At 45.2% G+C, this 25,559-nt stretch overlaps 1 protein-coding gene across 2 annotated transcripts; it reads right to left on the bottom strand.

Moving 5' to 3' along the window:
* Positions 1–20,626: 20,626 nt before the first annotated feature.
* LOC149440985 (E3 ubiquitin/ISG15 ligase TRIM25-like) lies at positions 20,627–22,355 on the bottom strand. Of its 2 annotated transcripts, XM_089657920.1 has the most exons (2): positions 22,177–22,312; positions 20,627–22,097 (listed from the first exon to the last, which is right to left on the bottom strand). In XM_089657920.1, exon 2 carries the CDS (start codon positions 22,004–22,006, stop codon positions 20,696–20,698), a length of 1,311 nt encoding a protein of 436 aa, XP_089514046.1. In that variant the 5' UTR covers positions 22,007–22,097; positions 22,177–22,312; the 3' UTR covers positions 20,627–20,695. The 2 variants fall into 2 exon arrangements, with proteins under 2 accessions (XP_089514046.1, XP_089514045.1); XM_089657919.1 differs by having other exon boundaries at positions 20,627–22,355.
* Between the last annotated feature and the right edge of the window lie 3,204 nt (positions 22,356–25,559).

Below are 25,559 nucleotides of genomic sequence, written 5' to 3' on the forward strand. Positions count from 1 at the left end.
TGCAGGCAGGCGGAAGCATTTCCTCATCCCTCCCCCTCCCAAGTGATCAGACTGCAACATGGTAACTTCGTAGCAATTCACAAGGTGAGAGGCTGCAGCAGGGGGCTGATCTGCGTCTGACATTTGTGAACACAGCCAGGAACTGCACGGGCACTAGGATTTATAGGACTGTCCTATCCAAGCCTAGGAAGTAGATGATGCCTGAGCAAAGATGGTGTTGTCCTTCTGGAGAGAAAAACAGATGAAGGCATTGTCATGGGGAGTGCTGTGGGGAGAGGTAATACAAAAATCTGACACAGCATGAATATTATATCTGATGACAGGTCCTCTTTAACATGGCTATGAATTTGCTCACATTTTGCAGCCATTCAGCTTTGTCTTGTGTGCTCCATGGACCTTGGATCTGATACAGAGACTATTCCATAACACGATTTATAGAAGTCATTTCCTCCTCGGGGACGGGGTGGATTAGCTCCAGAAGAGATTAAATATTCACAATTTTCAGAACAAGGGATTTGATGATAGAACAAGTTTTTAATCTGGAGATTTGTGCATTTTTCGGGCGGCGCATCAATCCGACCGACCATTAAAGATTCTCTTTGAATTAACGCTTGGGTGACTCTGAGCGATCGGTATTCTTCGCTCCGCCGGTCATCACTGTGCTGGATCCTGCGCTGCAGTTTGGTAATCCTCGTAGTTTCAGCAGCAGAGATAAGAATGACGCGGTGATGGACCAATCAGAATGACGCGGTGATGGACCAATCAGAATGACGCGGAGATGGACCAATCAGAATGACCTCTGCTGTGTTCATGTCTCTGGGTGCCCATCACGGACCCCTGTGGCTGCTCTCCCATGAAGAGTGAGACTCCCACTTTCTAAATCTGAAATGATTTCTTTACAGAATCTCTGCTGAGATATACCCAACCTCAGCTGTCGTGCTCCTGAAATATGTGACTGTCAGAGCTGTATATATGGGAGGCAGGCAGGGGCGGACTGACCGTTTGGAAACTCGGGCACTGTCCAAGGGCCCGGGGTCAGTAGGGGGCCCCATGAGATGCCCCTGGTACCTTTTTCATAGGCTTTTTTGAGTTTGGACAAGGACACAGGGGCCCCATGATCCCCCTATTGCCCAGGGGCCCCATTAGTTGTCAGTCCGCCTCTGGAGGCAGGCTTCTATGGCGCTTTTACAGGTCAGTGCTGGTTTGAGTTTTACAGTTCCTGGGTCTGTATACCTGCTGTGCCCATGATGAGGGGTTCTCATCATCCCTGTGCTGAGTTCTCGGGTCTGTACATCCGCTGTGCCCATTATGAGGGGTTCCCACCATCCCTGTGCTAAGTTCTCAAGCCTGTACCCCCACTGTGCCCATTATGAAGGGTCCCCACCATCCCTGTGCTGAATTCCTGGGTCTGTACACCTGCTGTGCATTTTATGAGGGGTTCCCAACAACCCTGTGCTGAGTACCTGGGTCTGTACACCCGCTGTGTCCATTATGAGGGGTTCCCACCATCTTTGTGCCGAGTACCTGGGTCTGTACACCCGCTGTGTCCATTATGAGGGGTTCCCACCATCCCTGTGCTGAATTCCTGGGTCTTTACACCTGCTGTGCACATTATGAGGGGTTCCCACCATCCCTGTGCTGAATACCTAGGTCAATTCCACCTCTAACTGAAATGTTACTTTCAGGTGGACAGAATTTGTGCCGTTGTCTTCCAGGCAGAGGAGAGTATAGTACTGAAGTGACCCAGCTGAGGACAGACTCAGATACACGCCTTTAGGGCCGAGAGGAGGAGTCTGAAGCCCCCAGGTAAAAGTCTTCATTTCTGGCTCCGCCCCACTGATACACCAGATACATGGGGGATGGCGCACCAGGGGGCCCTACTGAGCACCGCAGGAACCAATTGGTCCATCCCTTGCTCACATGACAAGCGTTCCTAAAATCCAGAACTCCCTTCATGCTCCTGACCATTGCACCTTGCATGCTGTGCTGTATGTTTTATGTTTCACATTTCTGGACGCTGAGCCCTGTATGTTGTGCTTTGTGTTTCACACCCCAACCGCTGCACTCTGCGTGCTGTGCTCTGTTGTACACTCCTGACCACTGCACCCTACATGACTCTGTTGTATGTTTCATACTCCTGACCATTGCGCTCTGCAAGCTGTGCTGTATGTATACCTCCTACGGTGCCTGTAATTATCCATTTGCAGACCAGTTACCCGCAAAGTACTGCAGATGGGCGGCCCTTGCAGGAAAAGTGACGTATTGGCAGGGGTGGACTGATAACTCATGGGGCCCCCGGCAATAGGGGATCATGGGGCCCCTGTTTCCTTACCCACACTCAAGCCTATGAAAAAGGTACCAGGGGCATCTCATGGGGCCCCCTACTGACCTCGGGCAGTGCCCGAGTTTCCAAATGGTCAGTCCACCCCTGCGTATTGGTACGTTGCTGCCTGCTTCTGGGTTTAGGGCGTGTGCATGCTGGAAGGCTCCCACATAGCGGTGATATCACTGGGGGGGCTCCCACGTAGCGGTGATATCATGGGGGGGCTCCCACATAGCGGTAATATGACTGGGGGGGCTCCCACGTAGCGGTGATATGACTGGGGGGGGGGCTCCCACGTAGCGGTGATATGACTGGGGGGGGGGCTCCCACATATCAGTAATATGACTGGGGGGGTTCCCACATAGCGGTGATATGACTGGGGGGTTCTCCCACATAGTGGTGGTATGACTGGGGGGTTCTCCCACATAGCGGTGGTATCACTGGGGGGGGTTCCCAAAATCAGTTTACAGTCAAATGCATCTCATGTTTTCTGCCAATTTCTGCATGAGGCCCGGGCAACACAAGGAATGAAATATTTGCCGTGTTGTCAGTCGTGTGGCAATCTACATGTTCACGTTTATAGTTTGTATCACTGATTGTAGCGTATATGGTGGGTTTTGCTGCCATCTGCTGTTTCTTGTACATAACTGCAAATCAAACCTTTTCATTGGCAGATACTAAAAGTAATTGGAAAGTCTTGTCAGACAGATTATGGTCAGGTGGCCAAAAAAGCATCCAAAAAGCCTCCACCAGACTAGAGAGACCAGCAATGGTAGCCCCTGATATTTATTTATTTTTTGTGGTAGCTTTACTTTACAATAAGAAGTCAGATTTTGTAACTCCCAACAACAATTATATTTTAAGCAAAGCTCCAGTAAAAAAAAAAAAAAAACATTAAAAGCCAATTAAGAAAAAAAATAAATAAGCGGCTTTAAAGAATATGTAAACTCAGCATTTCATATTCCTAATATGTGCCCGCTGTAGGAGGAGTGTATTTAGAATTTGTGCTGCCCTAGGCAACAGAAAAAATCTGCCCTCCCTCCCCACCTGCACACCACAGCCTCCGCGACTCCCCTTCCCCCTGGAGAGACTCACCATCATAGCAGCTGTGTTCCCGGAGTCTCATGGCTGCTCCCTTCACTCCGCTCTGCTGTCCAGGAGAACCAGTGGCCGTTCTTCCAGGGGGTGGTGCTCCCTTCACTCCGCTCTGCTGTCCAGGAGAACCAGTGGCCGTTCTTCCAGGGGGTGGCGCTCCCTTCACTCAGCTCTGCTATCCAGGAGAACCAGTGGCCGTTCTTCTGGGGGGCAACACTCCCTTCACTCAGCTCTGCTGTTCAGCCCCTGTGATCAGGAGAACCAGCGGCCTTTCTTGGGGGGGGGCTGCCCTGCCTTGCCTAAAAAATGCTGTCCGAGGCATATGCCTTGTTTGCCTCGTGGCAAATACGCCCCTGGCTGTACCATTTACTTGCATAAAAAAGTCTCCTGTTCTCTTTGTTTTGCTTTGTTTGTGTGAAATCCCTGGTGTTCCTGATGGGCCCTCTGCTTTCCTGTTAAAAACTGACCACTCTAGGCATAAGAGCACAGCGTGGTCAGTTCTCTGGTTGATTGCTGAGAACTCTGCCTGCTCTCCTCCAACGATTGGACTTCTAATGACACAAACTCCTTATGCAGCTGAGAACAAAGGGTATGTGATCACTTATAAAAAGAGGGGGAGGATATTTATTTATTTTTTTTTATCCAAAAAAGGTTTGACTTTCATTTCTATTATAAACAGAATGGATTGCTTCCAGATCCAGAGTTGCCCCAGCAGTACTTTTTTTTTTTTTTTTTTGCCACTAGATTTACTCGGTATTCATATTTAAAGTATAACTAAGCCCAAACTTTTTTGTTTTTTGGGTGGAGATGGATTGGAACCCCTAATAGGTTTTCATTGCAGTCTGTGCCCCCCCCCCCCCATTAGGGAGATTCAACCTCCTGTTTACCATTATCACCGACAGTAAGAGATCCACAAATTTTGGGTTGCCCCCAGAACAATAGAGGGGAAATCTTCCAATGGGGACACTAGTTCTGATGACTTGGAGGTCTCCAAGGAATGCCCCTAATTTGCAGGGATGTTTCCTCACTACTTGTTTTTGTTGTGGCACAGGAGGTGGAAGTAAATCTCTCCAATGGGGGAAAAAAAAAAAAACTGACCGGGGTTATAACCCTCCCTTTACTCTATCCAAAATCAAAAAAGTTTTGCCTATAGTTCTACTTTGATGATAAACAGTATCATTTATCCCATTTCTTTTCAGTCCAAGCTGTCATGGACCCTCCCTCAGCCCGTGACTGGATATATCAAGAACAGTGATGAGCTCATCTTTGTCACTCTGCTGTCTCCTCCTATCAGCACGTCGTCCTTTGTCAGCATGTGAACTGATTGGCTACTAGTGCTGCTTTTTCCCTCTCCCATTATGAGCTCTGCTGTACAAGGTCAACTTCAGATGTACTTACAGTGCTTGTTTTTAAAGAAACCATTTTATTATCATGCCCTATTGACTATGGAGCTGCATTCATTTTTAACCAAAAACGAATAAAATGAATGAGACTTTTAGGGTATGGAAGAAGTCGCCTAAACACCTAAAAATTTGATATATATAAAACCAAGGCTGCTGTTATAAACCATGGGGCCCCATACAGCCATCCTGACACCCCTTTTGAAAAGTAAGATTTTATTCAATATCTCAATGAACACAAGAACAATTTACAAAATTTTGACAACTGAGTTTTATGGAACATTTGTTCGGCTCATTACATGGAAGTAAGATTAATAATATAACTTAGGTTACAAAATCTTCAGTTTTACTCAAATTATTTGATGCAAAAATGAATCTACCCCACAACAAAAACTCCTCCATCTAGTATTAGGTATGACCTCCATGATTTGTAAGGACAGCAGCAAGTCTTCTAGGCATGGAATGAACAAGTTGGTAACATATTGCAACATTGATCTTTTTCCAGTCTTCAAGAACGACCTCTTTTAGAGCCTGGATGCTGGATGGAGAGTGATGCTCAACTTGTTCCTTCAGAATTCCCCATAGGGGTTGGATTGGGATCGGATCAGGAGACATACTTGGCCACTGAATATATATACACACTATAACAGCTTCAACTCTTCTGGGAAGGCCGTCCACAAGGTTTAGGAGGGTGTCTATGGGAAGGTTGGACCATTCTTCCAGAAGCACATTTGTCAGGTCAGGCACTGATGTCGGGGGAGGAGGCCTGGCTCACAGTCTCCGCTCTAATTCATCCCAAAGGTGTTCTATGGGGTTGAGGTCAGGACTCTGTGCAGGCCAGTCAAGTTCCTCCACCCCAAACTCACTCATCCATGTCTTTATGGACCTTGCTTTGTGCACTGGTGTGCAGTCATGTTGGAACAGGAAGGGGCCATCCCCAAACTCTTCCCACAAAATTGGGAGCATGAAATTGTCCAAAATGTCTTGGTATGCTGACACCTTAAGAGTTCCCTTCACTGGAACTAGGGGGCCAAGCCCAACCCCTGAAAAACAACCCCACACCATAATCCCCCCTCCACCAATCTTTACACTTGGCACAATGCAGTCAGGCAAGTACCTTTCTCCTGGCAACCACCAAACCCAGACACATCCATTGGATTGCCAGACAGAGAAGCGTGATTCATCACGCCATAGAACACGTCTTCAATGCTCTAGAGTCCAGTGGCGGCGTGCTTTACACCACAGCATCCGCCACTTTGCATTGCACTTGGTGATGTAAGGCTTGGATACAGCTGCTCGGCCATGGAAACCCATTCCATGAAGCTCTCTACGCACTGTTGTTGGGCTCATCTGAAGGCCACACCAAGTTTGGAGGTCTTTAGCTATTGACTCTGCAGACAGTTGGTGACTTCTGCGCACTGTGCGCTTCAGCATGTGCTGACCCCGCTCTGTCATGTGACGTGGCCTACCACTTGGTGGCTGAGTGGCTGTTGTTCCCAGTTGCTTCCACTTTGTTATAATCCCACTAACAGTTGGCCGTGGAATATTTAGTAGCAGTAGCCAGGAAATGTGACGGATGGACTTATTCTACAGGTGACAACCTATCACGGGACCACACTTGGAGTCACTCAGCTCCTGAGAGTGACCCATTCTTTCACCAATGTTTGTAGAAGGAGTCTGCATGCCTAGGTGATGATTTTATACACCTGTGTCCATGGAGGGGACTGGAACACCTGAATCACATGATTTAGAGGGCGGGGCCAATACTTCTGGCAATATAGTGTATATTCCTGTCCAGAACGAGCATAAGACCGGCCATACGAAATTCAACCTACTTTTCGTTCAAAAAAACCTAAGAATAATCGGCCGATTTTGACTCTGTTAGCCTGGCCATACATTATACAATTTTCTTGAGATTTTTGGTTTAGATTTACCAAAAACCACATAATGAGTTCAAACCTAAACAACACTTTCAATTGCATCCAATTAGGCAGGCCCTTGCACTACATAGTTGAAGGTAAATCTAAAGGAAATTGGGCAGAAATTGGAACGGAGGGATTGGAACACCTGAATCACATGAGGGGGGGGAGCGAATACTTTTGGCAATATAGTGTAGCTGGGTGTGGATTGATATCTGTGTGTATATAGATAATATAGACTGTTGAAATACATCTGTAACAATACAGATAGGTGAGACTATACTGACACCTACAGGCCATCATAGCTATTACATCATTCCTAATATGTAGTGTATATAAATTCCTCCTACTACTATATATTTCCTGAGGAACTACCTTTTTGTTTGGAGTGAGTGGGAGAGAGAATTGGAACAAGAAGTCCCACTTAGTAATAAGTTAAAAATGTTCACTCTCACTGTACATCTCTCAGTACAAAATTGCAAGAACTAAATTACAAATGTATATGTAGGGGGTACAGAACCCTATTTAATTTGGCACCCAAGGGGCACTCACCAAATTGTTGGAGAGGCTGTACACAACCTGGAAAACTTATGCATTTATGGTGGCAATGCCTCAAAATACAAAAATGTTGAGAAGATATTTTAAAGCGGTAGTAAACTCTACATTTTCCACTCCAAGGCAAAGCCATAACGTGCTAGAACACATCACATACTAGCACATTATTAAGAACTTACCTTAAAATTAAGCCATCCACTGCTGCAGAGGCTTCCACCTTCACCCAGTCTTCCTTCTGGCTTCATGAGTTGCGGCCGCTTGATCAGCTGAGCCGCGATGTCACTCCTGCGAATGCACGCGGGAGCATCGACCATGGCACACAGCTCTGAAGGAATGGCACTGGTGTTGTCACTGGCTGCTGCTCATTACAATATCTCCTTGTAATGCCTATGAAATGTGTTGGCCTTGGACCCTTTGTTTCTTGGGTAATTTTTACAATAAAGCATCGTTGCCCAGATGCCAGGAGCATGAGAAGTGACTGATTTTATTTCTCTAGGTTAAAGGAAAAGAGTCACAAGATATTAGACTGCTTAAAGCAGATGAGAACTTGATTGTGGGATTAAACATGTTTATAACATCTAGAAATGTTACATTAGAAGATAAGAACTTGTTTGTGCAATTAAAGATGCCTACTTGCTTGAGAAGTTTGAAATCTTTAAGTTTAGGGTAGATAAGAAGCTGATCTGAAGCAAAAGTGTGATTAGATAACGTTGTTTGTTCAATGTAGTGGCTGGGCATGACTCTGTTATCCTCAGGAACCTTTCTGCTAGCTCCTCCTAGAGTGGGTGTGGTGCCTGCCCACTTCGGGAGAGCTGCAAGAAAAAGGGTTTAGAAGCTGGGAGTTTAAGCGGGATGGAGCGGGAGTCTTCCTAGGGCGCTCTGACACTGGTACTCTTGCCAAGGCTATATGGGATCATCGTTGGGTTGTGTTTACAGCTTCCCCGTGACCCCCTGTGCATTATGGTTCTGATGGGGTCTATTCCTTCCCGCCTTCCCATAGCTTTGGTGATGTATTAATTCTATGCTTTGACTCTGTCAAAAGATGTATCTACAGTATTTCATGCTGTAACACTCACATTATTATTGGTGTGTGTTATACAGATTGTGATGACTAAATAAATCGTTGTGTGATAATAAAAGTGGAGGTTTGGACAGTGCAAGAATATTGCTGTTGGATTCTGTTTTATTTTTTGGAGTGCCGAGTGAATGCTATGATGTGCCAGGGAAGGTGTTCATTTGGTAGAGAGTCTTTCACATGCTTAGAATAATTAATGGTGTAAATGCTGGTTAAACGTGTGTGTGTGTGTGTGTGTGTGTGTGTGTGTGTGTGAGATTTGCTTTTAGTTATTGCATTACACTCCTAAATGGTGATATTCATTTTACCTACAGGTAAGCTTTATTACAAGATTACCTGTAGGTAAAAATAAAATATGAGCGGTTACTACCACTTTAACATAGTACCACTGGATTGGCGTTGTCCAATGTGGTGCCAATATTTAAAAAGGGGTCAAAATCTTTACCACGTAATTACAGAGCTGTTTAACAGGGGGGGAGGGGGGATATGATCTCCATGTATAATACATAAGGGGGGGGATATGATCTCCATGTATAATACATAAGGGGGGGGATATGATCTCTACGGATAATACATAAGGGGGGGGGGGATATGATCTCCACGGATAATACATAAGGGGGGGGGGATATGATCTCCACGGATAATACATAAGGGAGGGGGGGGGGATATGATCTCCACGTATAATACATAAGGGGGGGATATGATCTCCACGTATAATACATAAGGGGGATATGATCTCCACGTATAATACATAAGGGGGATATGATCTCCATATATAATACATAAGGGGGGATATGATCTCCATGTATAATACATAAGGGGGGGATATGATCTCCACGTATAATACATAAGGGGGGATGTGATCTCCACGTATAATACATAAGGGGGGATATGATCTCCATATATAATACATAAGGGGGGATATGATCTCCATGTATAATACATAAGGGAGTGATATGATCACCATGTATAATACATAAGGGGGGGATATGATCTCCATGTATAATACATAAGGGGGGGATATGATCTCCATGTATAATACATAAGGGGGGGATATGATCTCCATGTATAATACATAAGGGGGGGATATGATCTCCATGTATAATACATAAGGGAGTGATATGATCACCATGTATAATACATAAGGGGGTGATATGATCACCATGTATAATACATAAGGGGGTGATATGATCACCATGTATAATACATAAGGGGGGGATATGATCTCCATGTATAATACATAAGGGGGGGATATGATCTCCATGTATAATACATAAGGGGGGGATATGATCTCCATGTATAATACATAAGGGGGGGATATGATCTCCATGTATAATACATAAGGGAGTGATATGATCACCATGTATAATACATAAGGGGGTGATATGATCACCATGTATAATACATAAGGGGGTGATATGATCACCATGTATAATACATAAGGGGGGATATGATCTCCATGTATAATACATAAGGGGGGGATATGATCTCCATGTATAAATACATCAGTGGTTCATATAGTGAACTCTGTGTAGAGTTATTCCCCCTGAGGTCATCAGAGGACAAGGGGGCACTCTTTACATCTGGAGGAAAAGAGATTTAATCTCCAAACACAGAAAGCTATCTTCACAGTAAGAGCTGTGAAAAAGTGGAATAGACTCCCTCAAGAGTTGGTTCTGGCCAGCTCAGTGGATTGCTTTAAAAAAGTCCTGGATTCTTTCTTGGATACACAGAATATAACTGGATCAGGGGCGAACTGACAACTCATGGGGCCCCCGGGCAATAGGGGATCATGGGGCCCCTGTGTCCTTGCCCAAGCTCAAAAAAAGTCTATGAAAAAGGTACCAGGGGCATCTCATGGGGCCCCCTACTGACCCCGGGCCCTTGGGCAGTGCACGAGTTTCCAAATGGTCAGTCCGTCCCTGAACTGGATATAACATTTATAGGTAAAGTTGATCCAGGGAATATCCGATTGCCTCTCGGGGGATCAGGAAGGAATTTTGTCCCCTGCAGGAGCAAATTGGATCATGCTTTGCTGGGTTTTTTGCCTTCCTCTGGATCAACTGTGGGTGTAGGATTATAAAGTTTTTTTTTTTTCATCTAAAGTTGAACAGGATGGACTTTTGTCTATTTTCAGCCAGACTAACTATGTAACATAGATAAACGGAATATCACCTTTCCCAGTTTGTAAGAATCCCTTTTAAATTCTATTCCATAACGCAGCAATATCCGTCAAAAGATGTAAGAACTGTGTATTACCTTTTCTTTTCGATGCAGCCAAAAGTCTTATACTGCGATATTGCAGGATTGATAAATGCCTGACATTGCGTGAATGGAGGTTAGAGGTAGATTGGATTATGGAGGCTGAATTCTGGGTTTATAAGTGTAAGGGGAGTTATGAAAAGTGTTCTTAGACTTGGGTTATTTGGATGCAATATTCCTCACAGATACAATTCAGAGCGAAGCTTTAGGACTTCTGAATGCTATTAATGAATGCCTTATACTCCCCCAACGAAGGAGTTATTTTCATGAGTTGAAACATATGTATTTCTTATAACATTGCACTGGATGGACATGCTTTTTGTAAATATGTCCATTTGTAACTTGAAATGGAAGAAAAACAAGTTTTTGGTTTTTTTTGTTTTTTTTTGTTTCATAGAATTTCATTTTTCTTTCTTGTTTGCGCTGTCAGATCTAGTTCCAGGCGGCTGAACGAGAATCACAATTTAGACTAACTGGAAGGGTGAGATGTTTCGGGTGGTGTGGTCGAAGAAAGTGCATCGCAAATCAGCCGAGAATCATGGTAAACCTCTGCAACGAAAAATGAATAGAGCATATCCTTCTATAGTGTGCACTTGCTTCAATCCAAAGCACCTAGTTTGATTCCTGGACGCGGTCTCCTTCCTCTGCTATCTTTATGAGCAGGGGCGGACTGACCATTTAGGCACTTGGACACTTCCCGAGGGCCCGGGGTCAGTAGGGGCCCCATGAGATATCCCTGGTACCTTTCATGGGCTTTTGTGGGTGTGGTTTGAGTGTGGGCGAGGACACAGGGGCCCCATGATTTCCTATTGCCCGAGGGCCCCATGAGTCCGCCCCCAGGGGCGGACTGACCATTTGGAAACTCGAGCACTGCCCAAGGGCCTGGGGTCAGTAGAGGGCCCCATGAGATGCCCCTGGTACCTTTTTTCATAGGCTTTTTTGAGTTTGGGCAAGGACACAGGGGCCCCATGATCCCTTATTTCCCGAGTTGTCAGTCCACCCCTGAGTCCGCCCCTGTGTATGAGCCACTTCTGAATGATAACACCAAGCACTCCTGAAAGAGAGCCCTGCCAGCTCTTCAGCACACAACAGGTAATTGACAGCCTCAGCTGTGTTTCACTAAGGAACTGTGTAGGGAAGGGGGGGTCTATTCCCTCCACTCAGGTCTCAGATTACACTCAGATATCTGCTCTATGCAGTTCAGTGTGTGACATCAGTTCCCCACTCACTGCCTTCTGGAAGCTCAGAACTGATGTTTCAAACTTGGCCAGATCTAAGGGGGTGCTGAGGTGGGCTGCGCCCCCCAGATTTCAGCCCCGCCCCCTTCCCAGCAAACTCCCCCCATGGATGTTGTGCCCAGGCAGGGGAAGCTGTCAGAAAATTTATGAGCACATGGCTGCACCTGTCGAGGATTAAGTGTCTGACACTCATGATGCCCAGCCAGCACACTCCCCTACCCCTTGCACAAACAGGAGAGAAAATAGGCTTGATCCACTCCACCTCCTCCCACCACTAATCCCTGTGCCTGTGTGGGTGGGAGATTTGAAGTACAGCAGCCAGTAGCTGTATGATGGATGCCCCTGCCTGGGGTAAGTGAGCAGTTCACTGAATGCTCCCCATCTCCTTCACTATTCCCCCTTATCTGTCTCCCTCCTCATCTGCGTTCCTCCAATTAGCACTTAGGGACATCTGAACTCTGATATAAGGGGGCACTCCGCTGGATTCTGATGTAAGGGGGCTCTATTCTATTTCTTTACGAAATTTAAATTTCAGAAGATGGCTGTATTCTATTTTATTCTTTTCCTTTCTCTTCGAAATTCCAATTTCAGAAGATGGCTATATTTTTTTCTATTTTATTCTAATCTAATCTACATTATTTTTTTATTCTCATCTGTTTTTTTATTTTCTATTCATTTTTATTCTATTCCTTTCTGTTCTATTTTTCATTTTCTCTTCTATTCTTTTCGAAATTCCAATTTCAGAAGATGGCTATGTTCTTTCTATTTTATTCTATTCTACATTATTTATTTATTTTTTTATTCTCATCTGTTTTTATTTTCTATTTTCTTTTTGAACTTCAGAAGATGGCTTATTCTTTCTATTTTATTCTATTTGAATTTTGGAAGACAGCTATATTCTAACACTAATACACACAGTCTGAAGGGAATCCTCAAAAGTCAGCAATATGTCTAAATTTTGAATTTGATTTGAACTCTGATAGTTTATTTCGAACAAAATTTGTTTTGTTATTTCGGATTCGCTTTAAATTCATTACTATCATAAGTTGGAAAAATCCAATTCTCTGAATAATGAAATTTGTGTCCAAATTTCAATTTGGAAGGAAAGGAACCGCTCATGTCTAATAAGGGGAGCACAAGGGACACACTACCAAGATCAATAAAGAGGGTACAAATGGATCACTGAGGATTCCCAGTTTTATCCAGACATTGCTGTAGTACACACATCCTCAACCTTTTTGCCAGTATTCTTTTAACGCGGGTAGAACAGGCCCCTCCTCCCCTTGGAGAAATTTGAGCGTTTAGGCAGCACAAGGAAAGGAGGAGATGCAGAATAGAGAGCTAGAGGAAGTAGTAACATCAAGTTGCTGTGCTCCTGCTCTTCCCTCTTGGGGGGGGAAGTCAGGGGACCCCAGGAGCCCCTCCAAAGGCCCATAGAAAGAGGGGAGTTTCAGCTATATATTCCATCATTAGTGTCAGTGGATGGAATAGTGTCCCGATCATTGGTGTCAGTGGGAGAAATGGTGCCCCATGGTTGGTGTCAGTGGATGGAATAGTGCCTCATTGTTGGTGTCAGTGAGAAAAATAGTGTTCAATCGTTGGTGTCAGTGGGAGGAACAGTGCCCCATGGTTGGTGTCAGTGGGAGGAACAGTGCCCCATGGTTGGTGTCAGTGGGAGGAACAGTGCCCCATGGTTGGTGTCAGTGGGAGGAACAGTGCCCATGGTTGGTGTCAGTGGGAGGAACAGTGCCCCATGGTTGGTGTCATGAGAAAAATAGTGTTCCATCGTTGGTGTCAGTGGGAGGAACAGTGCCCCATCGTTGGTGTCAGTGGGAGGAACAGTGCCCCATCGTTGGTGTCAGTGGGAGGAACAGTGCCCCATCGGTGGTGGCAGTGGGAGGAATAATGCCCCATAAAGTCAAGTAAAGGGCTGCAGTTTGGCGGATGCTGCAATAGACATTATTATCACATCTGTGTGCCAGTGGTCGTAAGATGCATATGTGTTTAAATGTAGCTGTATTCCAGAATTACCTTTTTGCATCAAAGTACACGTGTATACATACATCATACATGTAAGGCCTCATGCACACGGGGTGTCTGCCCAGATCTCCTAATCTTCTTTCCTCCTGGCAGCAGAGTTTTAACAGAAAAAACATTTGACGTTTGTAAACATTTCTAGACTTGTCAGGCACTTGGCGATTAATTCATTTTATTGGCCACAGTAATAATTTCTTATGCCCACTGAAATGAATTGATGCTCGAGCGTATCACGCACCCAGCGAGAACTTGCATTCAGACACGTCAGGCGTTTTGCTGCTCCTGGACACACTGGCAGTTTTCTTTTCTGTCTTCAGATGCCTCTGTCTGCATTCTGGATGGACACACAGACTATCATAGAGGGGCATTTAGAGGCAGAAAAATGAAACACCAGATGCCCCTAACAGCAGTATTTTTAACGCCGTGCATGAGGTCAGAACACGGAACACAGAACACATACAATGTCCTCAGGGGCAGATTTTTCAATTTGACAGATCTGAACGCAGCATGTTTTTTCAGATTTGTGCGCATTGGAAACAATACTCCCACATTTAGATCTGTAAACCACAAACACTTTGAAATGCATTTTCTTTATGCCTGTGTGTGAGGCCTGTGAAGGAGCGAGGGTTTGGATTTGTCCTGCTTGTGTCTGTTTATTGGATCCCCCTCCATGATAATGGGATCTGCCCTCCACATTTGAATCCGATTTATTCATGGCACTCGTGACGGATCGATCAAAGATTTTGAGTAAAAAAGTTTTTCTTAGTTTCTGTTATAAAGTTTTTGTATATAAGTGATTTTTCTCCTTCACTGATGTGCGCTGATTGATGGGAGGCACTGATGGGCACTGACAGGCATCACTGATGGGCATTGATAAGAGGCACTGATGGGCACTGACAGGCATCACTGATGGGCATTGATAGGAGGCACTGATGGGCACTGACAGGCATCACTGATGGGCATTGATAGGAGGCACTGACAAGGGGTACTGATAGGCATTGACAGGCATCACTGATGGACATTGATAGGAGGCACTGATAGGCATCACTTATGAGCATTGATAGGAGGCACTGATGGGCACTGACAGGCATCACTGATGGGCATTGATAGGAGGCACTGAGGTGCATTTACAAGGGGCACTGACAGGCATCTCTGATGGGCAATGATAGGAGGCACTGACAAGCAGCACTGATAGGCATCACTGATGGGCATTGATAGGAGGCACTGATGGGCACTGACAAGGGGCACTGATAGGCATCACTGATGGGCACTGATAGGCATCACTGATGGGCACTGACAAGGGGCACTGATGGGCACTGATAAGCATCACTGATGGGCATTGATTGGAGGCACTGCTGGCCATCACTGATGAGCATTGATAGGAGGCACTGAAGGGCACTGAAAATGACACTGTTAGGCATCACTGATGGGCACTGACAAGGGACACTGATAGGCATCACTGATGGGCACTGACAACCAGCAATAATGGGCACTGATACAAAGCACTGATGGGATTACACTGATGGGCACTGATGGGGTTACACTGATCATCAGGGCACTGATAATCAGTGTAGATGTCGCCTCTGAGAAATGCTGCTTACTGGCTCTCCTCTCCTTGATTGGACACAGCTAATCACATGGTAAAAGGCAGCTCTGATTGGCCCTTTACCTGGACATGTGTCCAAAGGAGGGGGTGTGGTTCTGGGAGGAAGTCCATGGACGCCCTTCCAGAACTAGCCGACTGTACCCGTCTTTTGGCTATAGCGCGGTCAGGGAACGGTTAATCATCCCATTCTAATATGACCCGAGTTCCCTTTGTATATTCTATATTGTGTTTTTTTTTTTTTTTTTGTAAATTTGCCCATTTTTTTTCCTACAAGAGTGGAGTTACACTTTCAGATCCAATTGTAAGTTATTGATTGCATCTCTTCTCACCAAGTCATCTCATAATTGGATTCATTGAAATTTGATGATATTTCTGAACAAAGTATTCCAGTGCTTCCTATCGGAAGAGATCGATCGGAAAAGAGATCTATTGATTGATTATTTATTGAGGCGCGTATGGCTGCCATTACACAAGAAGATCAGTTACTCGGGTTATTTCAAATGAAAACATTGTAAAGCGATGACACAATTGGGGGTGGAGCTAATGGTGGTAAGTAGAATAAGACATAGTAACGCAGCCGCGGTCAATTTTCGCTGCGCGACTTCAGCCACCCTTTTTAAATCCCCGTAATCATTTTATTATACATTTAATAATACATATATTTCATTCCTCTATCATGATAACAATGGAATTCTATACATTTATTAAACGTGAACAATCCCAGGAGACCTTTCAGCCAATTTTTAATTCTGTGCATCTTTAAGCCCCGGTTCACACCAAATGCAACATTCAAATCGCGCTACTTCACTTGATATAAAGCGATTTCAAAGCCACGGACCTGGTGCGATTTCATATGTGGCTTGCCTGACATCTATGCAATGCAAGTTGCCCCTGAAATCGGCAAAAACTTTCAGGAACTATTTTCAAAAATGGTGCGCTTTGAACGGTTCTATTGCCAACAATAGGGTGCGACTTGTCATGCGATTTGGAACTCTCAAATCGCATGACAAAATTCACCAGTGAATCAGGGCTAAAGCTCCGATCACATATAGGCGTTTTGAATTGCGGGTGGAATTGCTGCGATTCTGCCTGGGGATTTCAAAATGAGACGTTTTTAAAATGTCAAAACGCTCATCAGAGTGTTCAGGTACCAGGGGCGGACTGACAACTCATGGGCCCCCCGGGCTATAGGGGATCATGGGGCCCCTGTGTACTTGCCCAAACAAAAAAGCCTATGAAAAAGGTACCAGGGGCATCTCATGGGGCCCCCTACTGACCCCGGGCCCTCGGGCAGTGCCTGAGTTTCCAAATGGTCAGTCTGCCCCTGTCAGGTACCATTCATTTCAATGGCACCTAAAATCACGGCATGCAGCGGCTTTCAAAAGGTTCCTGCACTATGCTGATGCAACTTTAAGTGGCAAATTCGTGGCAACTTTGAAAATGTTCCTGCACTACTTTGATGCGACTTGAGTGCCAGAGAGTGTCAAGTCCAGGGGTGGACTGACCATTTGGAAACTCGGGCACTGCCCGAGGGCCCGGGGTCAGTAGGGGGCCCCATGAGATGCCCCTGGTACCTTTTTTTTTTCATAGGCTTTTTTGAGTTTGGGCAAGGACACAGGGGCCCCATGATCCCCTATTGCCTGGGGGCCCCCATGATCCCCTATTTCCCGGGGGCCCCATGAGTTGTCAGTCTGCCCCTGGTCAAGTCGCATCAAAGTCGCACTTAATACTTCCCTAGTGGCAAAAAAAATGCAAAACGCATAAAAATGTGTCAAAAGTGCGCACCGCAAATAAACATGCTGGAAAAACGCATCACACAGAGGTGTGAACCAGGCCTGAAACTTTCCAAAAACGCATAATGTTAATGTGTCTCATAGGAAACCATGTTAAATGGACTGTAGTGCATTTCTGCTAAACGCAAAAAAATGCACAGGTGTGAACCAAGCCTTAGGCTGGCTATACAAGAGTCATATTATTATTTTTTTTTTTTTTTTTTTAGTCGACCAGCAGGTTGAATGGAAGAAAATGAATGGATTCCCCGTCCACACATGGATGGGGGAATTTCTCCCACTGAGCTATTGCATTGCGACATTGATGAGACTTCCCCACTGTCAGCATACACTGATATATAGCCGGCAGCGCTGACTGAAAGAAGAATTCTCGGCAGCTTGGCTGCACACAAGATGTTCGATCAATAGAGCAACTTTTGTACAATCGCCTCCCCATACATGGATCAAATTCATCCAGTCCCTGTTGAACCAGCCGAATTTCGATCCATGGATGGCCAGCTTTCATTTGTACACAAATCGCTGACCCAGGGGTGGACTGACAACTCATGGGGCCCCCAGCCAATAGGGGATCATGGGGCCCCTGTGTCCTTGCCCAAACTCAAAAAAGCCTATGAAAAAGGTACCAGGGGCATCTCATGGGGCCCTCTACTGACCCCGGGCAGTGCCCGAGTTTCCAAGTGGTCAGTCCGCCCCTGCTTACGTGTGAACCTGGGGTAAAACATTTCTCCCATAGTGAATACACAGATTTGGTAGATAGTGAAATCAGCACCCTTGCTGGATGACTATAGATATGGCCCCTAGTGGATGAACATAGAGAGGGGGGTGGGGTTAAGGGGGTGGTGGGGATTGGGGTGAAAATATGTCTCAAACTTTGCTAAAGTGATATTATTCCGATCTGTTTTTCAGGCGGACGCGATCGGAACCTCCATTCTCCTCTATGGAGCGGCGGGTATAAACATCCGATCTGCCAAACAGGGACGGATGGAGATCCAATTCCCCTTCTGTCCATCGGATTGGATAAAAACAGACAGGCGGTCCGTTTTCATCCATCTGCCCATTAAGGAGGGTGAGCAGCTCTGCGTGCTCCCTGCAGCAGCAGAGCGGACAGAGAGCTGCCATCCGCTTGCTCAGCGGGGATCAGCAGAGAGATCTCCCTGCTGAGCAAGCGGATCCGCTGAACAGGTCCATCCCATGAGAAAGAGCCCTTAGGCTTTAATCTGCGTTTTCTGCCTGGAAAAAAAACCCCAGAACTAGTGGGTTTCTAGAGGAGTGTTTTAGCTGTAAAAATGGTCTAAGGCTGATAAAAGCTGAAAAACGCTAAAAAAACCTGCGGCTATCCTCAACAAAATACCACCCCAGCAACAATACACTCCCAGCAGCCAGCATCATTGGATCTTCCAGCAGCCAGCATCAATAGATCTTCCAGCAGCCAGCAACAATACACCCCTACAATTGCCCCCCCCCCCCCACTCCATCAACAATATATCCCTCACCAACAACAGTAGACCTTCACAGCAACAATAGACCCCCATGCAAAAATAGATTCCTATTAATGATAACAGATCCCCCAGCAACCAGCAGCAATAGACCCTCCAACACAACCCAGCACCCCTTGCCATTACACATATTCAGTGCTGGAGGTGCCGGAACTGAGTTCCCGTTGAAAGAAAGCCCTGATGTACATACAGTCATGGCCGAAATTGTTGGCACCCTTGATATTTTTCCTGAAAATCAAGTATTTCACACAAAAAAGGTATTGCATTAACACATGTTTTGCTATACACATGTTTATTCCCTTTGTATGTATTGGAACAAATATAAAACAGAGGCAGAAAAGCAAATATGACATAATGTCACACAAAACCCCAAAAATGGGCTGGACAAAAGTATTGGCACCCTTAACTTAATATTTGGTTGCACACCCTTTGGAAAACATAACTGAAATCAGTCGCTTCCTATAACCATCAATAAGCTTCTGACACCTCTCACCCGGAATTTTGGACCACTCTTCCTTTGCAAACAGCTCCAGGTCTCTCTTATTGGAAGGACACCTTTTCCCAACAGCAATTTTAAGATCTCTCCACAGGTGTTCAATGGGATTTAGATCTGGGCTCATTGCTGGCCACTTCAGAACTCTCCAGCGCTTCTTTGCCATCCATTTCTGAGTGCTTTTTGATGTATGTTTGGGGTCATTGTCCTGCTGGAAGACCCAGGATCTTGGACGCAAACCCAGCTTTCTGACACTGGGCCCTACAGTGCGACCCAAAATCCTTTGGTAATCCTCAGATTTCATGATGCCTTGCACACAGTCAAGGCACCCAGTGCCAGAGGCAGCAAAACAACCCCAAAACATCATTGAACCTCCACCATATTTTACCGTAGGTACTGTGTTTTGTTCTTTGTAGGCCTCATTCCGTTTTCGGTAAACAGTAGAATGATGTGCTTTACCGAAAAGCTCTATCTTGGTCTCATCTGTCCACAAGACGTTTTCCCAGAAGGCTTTTGGCTTACTCAAGTACATTTTGGCAAACTGTAGTCTTGCTTTTTTATGTCTCTGTGTCAGCAGTGGGGTCCTCCTGGGTCTCCTGCCATAGCGTTTCATTTCATTTAAATGTCGACGGATAGTTCGCGCTGACACTGATGCTCCCTGAGCCTGCAGGACAGCTTGAATGTCTTTGGAACATGTTTGGGGCTGCTTATCCACCATCCGGACTATTCTGCGTTGCAATCTTTCATCAATTTTCCTCATCCGTCCACGACCAGGGAGATTAGCTACAGTGCCATGGGTTGCAAACTTCTTGATAATGTTGCGCACTGTGGACAAAGGCAAATCTAGTTCTCTGGAGATGGACTTGTAACCTTGAGATTGTTGATATTTTGCCACAATTTTGGTTCTCAGGTCCTCAGACAGTTCTCGTCTCCTCTTTCTGTTGTCCATGCTTAGTGTGGCACAGACAGACACACAATGCAAAGGTTAAGTGAACGTCTCTCCTTTTTATCTGCTTTCAGGTGTGATTTCTATATTGCCCACACCTGTTACTTGCCCCAGGTGAGTTTACAGGAGCATCACATGCTTGTAACATTCTTATTTATCCGCAGTTGTGAAAGGGTGCCAATACTTTTGTCCAGCCCATTTTTGGAGGTTTGTGTGACATTATGTCGAATTTGCTTTCTTTCCTCCCTTTTTTTGTTTTGTCCCAATACACACAAAGGGAATAAACATGTGTATAGCAAAACATGTGTTAATGCAATACGTTTCGTGAGAAATACATGATTTCCTGGAGAAATATCAAGGGTGCCAACAATTTCGGCCATGACTGTATGTGCATACGTGTACCTCATCCTAGACATGTCAGGATACTAAAAACCTCAGTATCCTATGAATTCCCATAGCATCACTCACTGTTGGACCCTATTGAGTGGCTATTCGCCCAATCAGGTTCACAGCTCAGGGATTCCGAAGTGCTCTTGATTCTTACCCAGCTATCCTTGTACCACCAGTCCCCCCATACATAGAAGGCAGCATGGAGGGGCTCGGTGAAGGTGGCGGTGAAGGTGTGGAGGTGTTGGATGGGGTCAGACAGGTCATAAAAGGAGATCTGCCCAGCCTCGTAATCCAGATAGATTCTGATTTTATCACTGGTAATATTGTGGGGTAGCTGTATAATGTGACCATCATGTCTCCCGGAATATTGGTTATACCACCTCCACAAGCATAGTCTGCGCAAACACCAGGAGCTGCTATTCTCTCCAATGATGGACTGGTCTCCCCTCCGCTCTATGCTGGGGTAACACACCCCGATCCCCCAACCTCCTGACCTACTCGTCTCCACATCCCAGTAATGGCGCCCTGAAGAGAAGCTCCTGCTACTTATTACCTGATATTTCTCAAATCTTTCTGGGATCTGTGGATGGTTTTGATCTATCTGTGACCAACGCACCGTCCTTAAGGTGCGTACAATTTTGAGGTTGTTGGCAGCCGTGTTTAGATCCAGCGGTAGGTCTGTGGGATCCTGCGTATAAAATAAAATGTTTGCACATTTCATAATATCAGAAAAACCTGCATATAATGTGTCTGAGAAAGTCAGATCTCCTACATCTGTGATCTTTGCATCAACTCTGTCCTCAGCATCAGAAAAATCTCTCTCTGAGTCCTGATCTTGTAGGACAGTCAGTGGGTCCGCCATGTTAATCATCTCCTCGATGTGCTTCATCTTTCTAGACAGCTCGCCCTTCTTCATTTCCAGTTGCTGAATCAGATTGGAGACTGAACATGCGATATTTTCATCCTGCATGGAGATCTCCCTCAGGACTTTCTTCTCCAGGTCTTCCAGTTGTCTCCTGATGTCTCTGAACAGGGCAATGATTCTCTCTGTTACTCTGGCAGCTTTTTCTTGTACATCTTTCCTGTGTTCCTGAAGTTTCTGGACCTTTTCCTCAGTCTTTTCCCTCGTTGTCATCTTTTCCAGAACATTCCTGAGTTTCTCCTTCTTTTTCTCTGAAGCCTCCTCCAGTGACTCCACTTTGTGTCCTCGGTGCTCTTCATCCAGCCTGCAGGACTCACAGATACAGGCAGAGTCCTCGGTACAATAATGCTGTAGGATCTTCTTGTGGATGGAGCATTTTCCATCTCTTACAGACCTGGTAGGTGGAATTAAAGCATGTTGTACTGTCCTGTTATGTTTCCTCAAATGGTTATCACACATTGAGGTCTCACACTGCAGGCAGGACTTAGTAGCTGGCACAGGTGAGTCACAATAAGTGCAGTAGATTCCGGTCTCCTCTTGATCTGGTTGGCTGCAAAGAAAAAGCTTTGCTATATTAAGAAGCCTCACGTTTATCTTCAGTTCAGGCCTCTTCCCATATATTTGCTTACATTCAGGGCATTTAGAGTCTCCCCTTCCTTGGTGGTCCCATGCCTTCATGATACAGTTCCGGCAAAAGCTGTGTCCACATGGCAAAGTCACTGGATCGATGTAAACATCTATGCAGATGGAGCAACGAAGCTCAGAACTCAAATCAGCAGTCGCCATTCTTAAAGCCAGGCAAGAAAATGAAGAAAGAGTCTACATCAAATCTCGACAAACCAGTTTAACGACCTTCAGCCCTGAGAATGAAAAAAAAAAGCCCAGGGTGTGTCTAGGTATTCCACCAACTGCAATGACATACTTTAGAATTCTCCCTGAGATGTTATCAGAGGTAAAATAAAAAACTTCATGTCAACTATAAGTCAAATGTTTGGCAAGTACCAGGGCCAAGCTCACCAGAAGCACAGACAATGACTCACCAGTCCCAGAACCAGCACCACTCCCAGAATTTAGGCAATGGTTGCAACATATGCTATAACTTAGGTTGTAGTGGGAATGCGCTCTCAAGTAAAATAAATTTTTGGTGACCCTTCATTAGGGCAAAAGTTCTCCTTGAAACAATTTTTTTTGCCTAATCTTTTATTATCATTTAAGATAACTCCACTTCTCAGTAGGACTTCAAAGATGAATACAAGTTATAAACCCTCCAATTTCTATCAGGATCAACCTTGCGTATCCTTTTTTTCTTCAACACCTGGTAGACTGCCCAACCTTTCTATTTTTTCATTTAATGTAATAAACTGTGGATAGATCATGACATTTAGAATCACAAAGTATAAAATATGTACTACTGTGTGGCTCAGTGATCTAAGAGCAAGGGAGTTTGTTTTGGGGACCTGGGTTGTAATCCCAGTGCTGGCCAGAATGTAATCTTTGTGTTGTGTCCGGGTTGGTTGGAGACCTGAGCTCAAATCGTGGTTTTGGTTCCAATTTATTCTCAGTGTGTAGTGTACACCTGATGACAATGAGATACATCACCATCATATGCAGGCTGAGAGATGGCTGAGGAGGTTAGTGGCCATTTGCTAGATCCATCATGATCAGTTAGAGACAGGGGTTTGAATTCTGGTTCCAGGTTTTTTTTCCTCTGTATGTTGTGTAGACCTGATGAGGACATTGAGATACATCACCATCATATGCAGGCTGAGAGATGGCTGAGGAGGTTAGTGGCCATGTGCTAGATACATCATGATCAGTTGGAGACAGAGGTTTGAATCCTGCTTTTGGTTCCAGGTTCCCCCCCCCCCCCCCAGTAAATTGTGTAGACCTGATGAGGACATTGAGATACTGCTACTCAGGCTGAGAGTTGGCCCATAGGGTTAGCTGCCAGGAGCAGATCCAGCAGTGGTGTTGGAGTTCCTGGTTCTAGTCTCGGTGCTGGCTCCTTGGAATAGTTGCTAATCCCTGTCAATGGGGGTGACTAGGACTATACAATATAAAGTGGCTGCCTGTGACCTGGCAGCCACCATAAAAGAGGGTCTTACTTTTTTGTGGTCCGAGAAACTCCCAGCTGTAGGGGCTTTTCTACAGCCAGGAGTCTAGTGATAAAGTGACCTGTGGGGATTTGATCCAGGGTCTCCAGCATGAGAGGCAGAGCAGCTACCCCCTGAACCAGCTGGCTGCCCTGATATAGGAGAGTGTTGGTGGTCGGTGTGGACAAGCTGTGTAAGGAAGGAACATTTCATAGTGGTCATATCTATGGCAGATTCTGAATCTCTTATGGGAACTGGAAGGTACGAGGACCCTGCAGAAAATAGAATATTTAGTTGAACATATACCGTAGTTACATTCCAATCTAGAACTTCGAACTGGAAAAACCTATGGGTTGGATTTTTATTGGTGTGTGCCTTTTGCAGATATTTCCACTCATTTGCCATCTTGGTGATTTCAAAGTAAGTGGAAACCCACAAAATAAACTTCAAGAAATAATAGATGTGAAGCGCTGGATTCAGATCTTTCATCCGTCAGTCAGGGATCATTGATTTAGCCTGTTGGCTGAACCCTGAGTACTCAAGCACAAAGCCCCCCAAATAGGGCCAAAGGCCTTCACTGGGAAATCCAAGGGAAGTCCACAAGGGAACTCTAGCTGGTTGTCTTAAGAGTACATAATGATTTGATTGATGAGACTGACACAACAGAAGCTTTGATAGTTGCAATGGATTACTTGTGCCTGAGTAACACTGGCACACATTCATGGTGATGACCAACACTCCTTTTCTGACACTGAACACTTTCCACTACTTTGATTTGATTGAGTCTAAGGATGAGCTCAGATGTGTTTGGATCCTAATCTGGACCCACTTGAGTTATCCCAACAGGAAGCTATCACTCTATTGGGCCAATCATAAGCAGCCGAGGCATTCCCCAGCTACTTACGATTGGCCCAGTACAGGTGATGGCTTCTTGGTGGCCTTGCTCAGTTGGGTTTTACAGAAAGGTCAAAGGTAGCCAATGTGTTTTAGAAGTTCAAGTGAGTTTGGACTAGAATCTGATCCTTATCGGAGTCCTATAGTAAATGACTTAACTTCTTAACTCAACCCTGATGAAGAAGAATAGTTCAGCCTCCAAAACACCATGGATACCTTTTACCTTTCTGTTGTCTTGATTTCATCAGTAAATGAATAAGGACTCTGAAGACAAACATCTGGTGCTTTCCTACCAATTTGATAGTAAAACAAAACCAAAAGATGGCCTTACCAGGGGCGGACTGACCATACAGAAACTCGGGCACTGCCCAAGGGCCCGGGGTCAGTAAGGAGCCCCATGAGATGCCCTTGGTACATTTCATAGGCTTTTTTGGGTGTGGTTTGACTGTGGGCGAGGACACAGGGGCCCCATGATCCCCTATTGCCCGGGGGCCCCATGAGTTGTCAGTCTGCCCCTGGGCCTTACCCTCAAAGTTCTGATAGTCCCCTTTAAAGAACAGATGCAAACCCTGCCTTTCAGGTCATTCTCCATTCACATCAATAAAACTCTCCAGTCTCAGATGAATATATATATTCTGGATTGATTTTATATATTGAAATTAAAGGCTGAACTATCCCCCTTCATCAGGGTTTGGGTAAGAAATGACGTAATTTGCTATAGGACTCAATTAAGGATGAGCTTAGGAATGTTCAGATCCTAGTCTGAACCCTTTTGAGCCTCTAAAACACATTGGCTACCTTTTACCTTTCTGTTGTCTTGATGTCATCAGTACACGATGAAGGACACACAGACAAACGTCTGGTGCTTTTCCATCAATTCCATAGCAAAACAAACCCAAAAAGTGGGCTACCCCTTCCTCCAAAAAAGAAACTGTTTTGGTTTTCTCCCCCTTAAAGAACGGACACGGACCCCGCCATTCAGGTAATTCTCCAGTCACATCAATTAGACTCTCCAGTCTGAGATC

This window comes from Staurois parvus, unplaced genomic scaffold, assembly GCF_062004578.1.
Source record: "Staurois parvus isolate SC_StPar_1 unplaced genomic scaffold, SC_StPar_1.0 ptg001041l, whole genome shotgun sequence".
NCBI classification, from domain to species: Eukaryota; Metazoa; Chordata; class Amphibia; order Anura; family Ranidae; genus Staurois; species Staurois parvus.

Excerpts from the sequence above, each read along its gene's own strand:
- LOC149440985 (XM_089657919.1), bottom strand. The coding sequence starts at position 22,333 with ATGGCGACTGCTGATTTGAGTTCTGAGCTTCGTTGCTCCATCTGCATA.